This window comes from Nannospalax galili, unplaced genomic scaffold (genome assembly GCF_000622305.1).
Source record: "Nannospalax galili isolate Female #2095 unplaced genomic scaffold, S.galili_v1.0 scaffold1623, whole genome shotgun sequence".
NCBI classification, from domain to species: domain Eukaryota; kingdom Metazoa; phylum Chordata; class Mammalia; order Rodentia; family Spalacidae; genus Nannospalax; species Nannospalax galili.
The window spans coordinates 325,389-331,388 of NW_008349082.1; the positions used below are offsets into that span (position 1 = coordinate 325,389).

At 51.9% G+C, this 6,000-nt stretch overlaps 1 protein-coding gene across 2 annotated transcripts in view; it reads right to left on the minus strand.

Moving 5' to 3' along the window:
* Window positions 1-6,000, minus strand: part of Megf8 (multiple EGF like domains 8) — a 51,738-nt gene that overhangs the window by 19,678 nt on the left and 26,060 nt on the right. For both annotated transcript variants that reach the window (XM_029570077.1, XM_008846416.3), the window contains exons 23-28: window positions 5,471-5,603; window positions 1,868-2,115; window positions 1,680-1,790; window positions 1,429-1,547; window positions 911-1,118; window positions 56-236 (exon numbers count right to left, since the gene is read on the minus strand). In XM_029570077.1, coding sequence (XP_029425937.1) covers window positions 56-236; window positions 911-1,118; window positions 1,429-1,547; window positions 1,680-1,790; window positions 1,868-2,115; window positions 5,471-5,603 — 1,000 coding nt within the window. The remainder of the gene's footprint in view (window positions 1-55; window positions 237-910; window positions 1,119-1,428; window positions 1,548-1,679; window positions 1,791-1,867; window positions 2,116-5,470; window positions 5,604-6,000) is intronic.

The following is a 6,000-nucleotide window of genomic DNA, read 5'->3' on the forward strand; positions in this document are numbered from 1 at the left end:
GTGGAAGAGGATGCGGAGCTTAGGTAAAGCCCAGACAGCTCTGTTGCAGCCCCACCTGTTGGAGGTGTCCCACTCTGGACTCCAGATACCCAGGTGCCAGTTGCCAGCTGGTATTCCAACAACTGCTGGTTGAAGCCATTTTCTGGGGAGTAGCCACCCACCAGGAGCAGAGACAGGCCTCGGCGGGCAGTAAGGGTGTGACCAGCGACTGCTGGCAACTCCACATTCTGAGGGGCCTACAAGACAGAGAACCAAGGTTACCCAAGGGGCAAGAGGGGCTCACTTTACAGATAGAAGTGAGACTCAGCCTCAGTTAAGGAGTAGTAAGCTCTCTAGGGCTGCTGGGACCCTGGCCCACCTGGGCCAATCACTTCTGCTGGTTTCATTCCCACTCTTCAAGCCCAAGGAGAAGCTCTTATTCCTTTGCTCTCTCTGTTGCTGGGTGGGATTGTATCCCAGTCTCACCAACTGGAATTTCACAGGCCATGTCCAGTGATCATATTAGTACTGCGATGTGTGACCCAGACTGAACAATGAAATTCAGTTCTAGAATCCCCCACCCACTGAAGTGTTGGGAATAGACTCCATAGCCTGATGCAAGCTATGCAAGTACACTACCACCCTGGGGGATTCTAGGCAGGTGCTCTACCACTAGGCCACACCCCCATCCCTTCACTGGGGGATTCTAGGCAGTTGCTCTACCACTGAGCCACACCCCCAGCTCCTCACTAGTGGATTCTATGGTGCTCTCCCACTGAGCCATGCCCCCACCCCCTATTCTTCGGCTGGAACCCTAAGAGGATAGTTTTCCTCTGATAATGAAGCTCAAAGGAACTACTATGGCCATTTGTGTTGGACCAAGGGTGGGAGGATGGGGGGGAACAGGACTGGGATGGAGACAGACACTAACCTTCTCCTGTCGCCACTGCAGGGTAGTGAGGTTGAGGACCCAGAAGTCACGGGTTATGCCCCCAGCTGTGAGGCCCCCCAATAAGTACATGGCACCACGGCCAGCAGGCACATAGGCAGCTGCATGGAAAGAACGGGGTGATGGGCCTGGGCCCCCATCTTCAGCTCCTGCCAGCATCTGTGTCCACCTGCGCTCACTCACTGAATACCTAGGGTCAAGATGCAAGAAGGAGTCTCATTAAATAGTCATTTCTGCATCCTTAAATATGTCCCAGCATTCCCTAGGTTGACTTTCCTATGACAATCAACTTAACATCCTGTGGCAGCACCATCCAAACAGTATTCCAGCCCTGCTGTCCACAAACAGGCTGGCCCTCTATGACAAGTGTCCCAACAGCCTTCAAGGGTATCCTTCACCTTACAGGTTTTTCTGGGGTGACTTGCATAACAGATAGCTCAGCAGTCCTTGAAGTAAGCTTTTTGTATTCAGGTATCCCAGCTCCCTAAAGCAGTCCTCACCTATACAGGTTTCCCAGCAGCCCTTGGGGCAGACCCAGGCCCCCAAACATCCACAAGGTGGCATCAGGTCCCTCCACCATTGTGTGTCCCAGGCGGTGCAGGAAGCGACTAGCGGTGTCCTGGAGTAGGTAAGGTACCAGAGGTCAGACAAAGCCATGACAAAGTACCAGGCCTCAGGGGAGAGTCTAGGGGTGGTCCTAGGAGAGGAGGTGGGAGAATGACCCATGGGACAGAGCCGGTCCCCAACTCACAGAAGAGAGGCGGCTGTCCATGACTGTCTCCCAGACCAGTTGCCCACCATCCAGCTTTGTGGCACAGTCTGGGCCCCCGAAGCCCTCAGCACAGATGCATACACCCAGGCTCTGGGGACAGGAGAGAGAAGCTCAGGGGAGCCCTGAATACCACTCGTCTCACCTGGCAGTCCCTGTCCCATCTGTACCTGGTTACAAATCCCGGCCCCAGTGTGGGCGTTGCAGTTCTCAGGACACAGAGCCATGCGGCAGTGGGGGCCAGCCCAGCCCTGGGGACATCGGCAGAGCCCAGCACCTGCAGCCCCATCCTGAGGCACACACTCCTGGGGAACAGGGCAGCTCCCAGGACCCCCTGAGCCACAGCGAGCAGAGCCTACAGAGGCATTGAAGCCCCAGGATGAGGAGCCATTGGCCTCCCAGTGCAACACAAGCAACCCTGTGGGAGAGAGGTGGAAGGCTGGTTAGGAACCCCTGCAGACACTGTTCCAGTGGTGTTGGAGAAAACCCAGAGAAGCCAGCCATTCATAACATACCCCTCCCTTAGCCAACCCATCATGTTCCATACATTCTAATTTTAATTTTGGGTTGCTTTGTTTTGTTTTGAGATAAGGTCTCATGTGGCCCAGGTTGACCTCTAATTCACTATATAGATGATGATGACCTTGAACTCCTGATCCTCCTGCCTCTACCTCCGAAGTGCTGAGATTACAGGAGTGTGCCACCACACCTGGCTCTAAATTCCAGCCATTTTAAACCTAAATCCTAGGCTGGGGCTCTCGCACTGTAGTAGAGTACATGCCTAACTTATACAGGGTCTTGGATTCAGTCCCTGGCATCACAAAAATAGTAATAAAGGATAAATCAGGTATAATGGCCAACACCTTTATTCCCAGCATTTATGAGGCAGAAGCAGGTAGATGTCTGTGAGCTGGAGGCCAGCCTGGCCTACATAGGCAGTTCCTGGCCAGCCAGGGCTACATAAGCGAGTGCCTATCTCAAAAACAAATGAACAGGGCCAAGCATGGTAGAGCAGACCTTGAATTCCAGCATCAGGAGGCAAAGGCAGGCAGTTCTCTGTGAGACTGAGGCCACCCTGGTCTACATAGTGAGTGAGTTCCAGACAAGTGGGGGCTGCAGGAAAACCCTGTCTCAAAAAACCAAACCAAACCAAAAAAAAAAGAACAAACAAAAATACTAAATTTCTCTATCCACTCACTGTCGCTATCACCTGAGCTGTCATCCAAGCCAGTGTCTCATCTCCCCTACACCAGCACCATATCCCACCATCTCCTGGCTGCCCTATATTCTGCCCTCCAACAGGCCCTGTGATCTTATAGTCATGAACCTGACCCTATCATGGGCAAGTGCAAACCTTCCACAGTGCCATACTGCTTTTATGTAAGGCCACCTTTCCTGAAAAAGAGTGTTGTGATGGTCTATGCCTATAACTTTACCACTCAGGGGCAGAAGCAGGAGGATCAGGAGTTCAAGGCCAGCCTGAGCTACATGAGACCCTGCCTCAAAGCAGAAAGAAAGAAAAGGAAGGAAGGGAGAGAGGGAGGGAGGGAGGGAGGGAGGGACTGAGGTGTAGCTCAGTTGGTAGAGTGCTTGCATAGCATGGACAAAGCCCTGGGTTCAGTCACAAGCACTGCATAAAACCAAGCATGTTGGCACATGCTTAACATCCCTGCACTCAGGGCTGGAGAGATAGCTCAACAGTTAAGAGCACTGGCTGCTCTTACAGAGGACCTGGGTTCAATTCCCAACACCCACATGGCAGCTAACAACCATCTATAACTCCAATTCCAGGGGATCTGAATCTGACACCCTCTTCTGACCTCCATGGGTCAGACACATGGGTCAGACACATGACACAGGTGCACTTACATACATACAGGCAATACACTCATACACATAAAATAAAAATAATAAAATATTTTTTAAACCAGGTGCAGTGGTACAAGCCTTTTAATCCCAACACATGGGAGGCAGAGGCAGGCAGATCTCTGTGAGTCCGAGGCCAGCCTAATCTATATAGTGAGTTCCAGGCCAGTTGAGACTATAAGGAAACCCTGTCTCAAAAAGACCATATATAGGCCAGGCAAGGTGGTGCACGCCTTTAGTCCCAGCACTCGGGAGGCAGAGGCAGGCAGATCTCTGTGAGTTCCAGGCCAGCTGGGGCTACAGGAGACCCTGTCTCAAAAAGACCAAAAAAAAAAAAAAGACCATATATATCTCCCAGCACTAAGGTAGAGGCAGGAAGATCAGGAGTTCAAGGTCATATTTGGCTACATAGTGAGTTCAAAACTGACCTGTACTACGTGAGACCCTATTTCAAAAAAGGAAGGGAGAAAGGACAGAGGGAGAGAGAGAAGGAAGGCAGCCACACGGTAGTGCATCCCTGCTATCCCATTACTTGGGAGGCTGAGGCAAGAGGATTATAGTGAGTTTGAGGCCATCTGGGCTATATCAGGACTGTCTTTCAAAAGTCCAAAGTCCCTTTCTGGTGCCCATAAGGGCCTAAAGACTCCTCTGAACTCAGGGCCTCCCACTTTCACCATCCTGTGCACCCCAATACTGGCTCCTCCACCCTGCCCTCAGGGCCTTGGCACCTGCTGCTCTCGTGCCTGGAGAAGCTGCCCTCCCCATGCCTCTGACCCTCTGTCTCTAGCTCAATTCCGCTCTTCAAAGAAGCCCTTCCCAGCCCCACAGCTCTCCAGAGGAGGTCAGGAACTCATTCCCTTCCACTGTCTCAGTGAAAAACCAACTCTTCTAAGCCTGGGTATTGCTCCAAGCAGTTTGTTCCCTTTTACCCCCAGCCCATCAGGGCGGTGCGGATGTCCCTTGCTCACTGCTGCACCCCAGTGTCTGACTCAGCTCAGCTCAGCGCAGATGCTCAGTTAACACTGATCGAATGCTGTGGCATCCACTCACTTCTAGAGGCTTCTTCTGAGGCCCGGGGTTTCATACCGTCTCTAGCAAACCATCTCTAATCACCCCTTCGCCTTTAATGTCACACAACTGCTCTGAGCCACAACACAAAGAGAAACATTTCCAAAGCCTGGCCCTTTAGCCACCACAGGTAACAAAGTCTTTTCTGTGTCTATTTCTCCCGCATCTCCATCTCCTAAGCAGGGCTCTCATCCTCTCAGCCCTGTGGATGCTGGGGGTCAGGTCATTCTTTGGTGTGAATACAGTATTCTTTCTGTGTTATAAGAATGAACATCACATCTGTGTCTACTTGTCAGATGTCACAGCACCCTTAATCACTAATCAAAATGTCCCTAGACTCCACCAAATGTTCCTTGAGGGACAAAAACCCCCTGTTGAGAACATTAGGCTAAGGAGATGCTCAGGGTTCCATACCAGCCACATTCTAAATGCCTCAAAGACATGCCCTGTTTGGTCCTCTTGCTATTTTCATCTCAACTGAAGTCTAGAGATGGAGAGGAGCTGCATCACCCACGTAAAGGACTGTGTTGCCTGTAAGCCCATGGCAGTCCCTGAACTGGGACCTGTGCTCCACACTCGATTAGATGACAGGTTCAGAGGCTCAGGATACGAAGCCCAGGACTAAAACAAAACAAAATCAAAACAAAAAGCAGGACAAGGGCTAGGATGAGACTTAAGGGGAGAATGCTTGTCTAGACTCTACCTGATGGGCTGGGTGTGGTTCAGTGGTAGACCACTTGCCTAGCATGCAAGAGACCCTGGACTGGATTCCATCCCCAATGTTGACAGGTGGGAGGAGGCCCAAGACAAAGAGAACTCACTCCCCCCAGCCCCCATACCAGACAGGGCCTGCACAGTGAGGGGTCTGTCCCGCCGCTGGCCACAGAAGGCAGCTATGAGGCTACGGTCTGACTGGACGACACCAGTGTCCAGGAAGCGTGGGAATCCATCAAAGGCCAAGACGTAGCTGAGCTGGAAGTGTATAGAATCAAGTGTTAGGAGACTAGGAGGATTAAAAAGAGGATTGTTTGGAGTCTGGGTGGAGGAGGGACTGAAGAAGAGAGAACAGGACTGGGTGCAGTGGAATGTGCCTACAACCTCAGCAACACAGGAAGCTGAGGCAGGACTGTGAATTCACTATGTGCCTAGGCTACAAAGTAAGACCCTGTATCAGGAAGGAAGGATGGGAGGGAGGGAGGAGAAGGGAGAGAAGGGAGAGAAGGAGGGAGAGAAGGAGGAATAAAGGGAGGGAGTAAGGAAGGGAAGGAATGACAGCAGACAACCTGAGTCTGGGAAATGGACTACTCGAACATGCAAGGCAGGCCATTGCATTGTGGCAGAGAGGCCACCTCCCCACCCCCACGCCCCC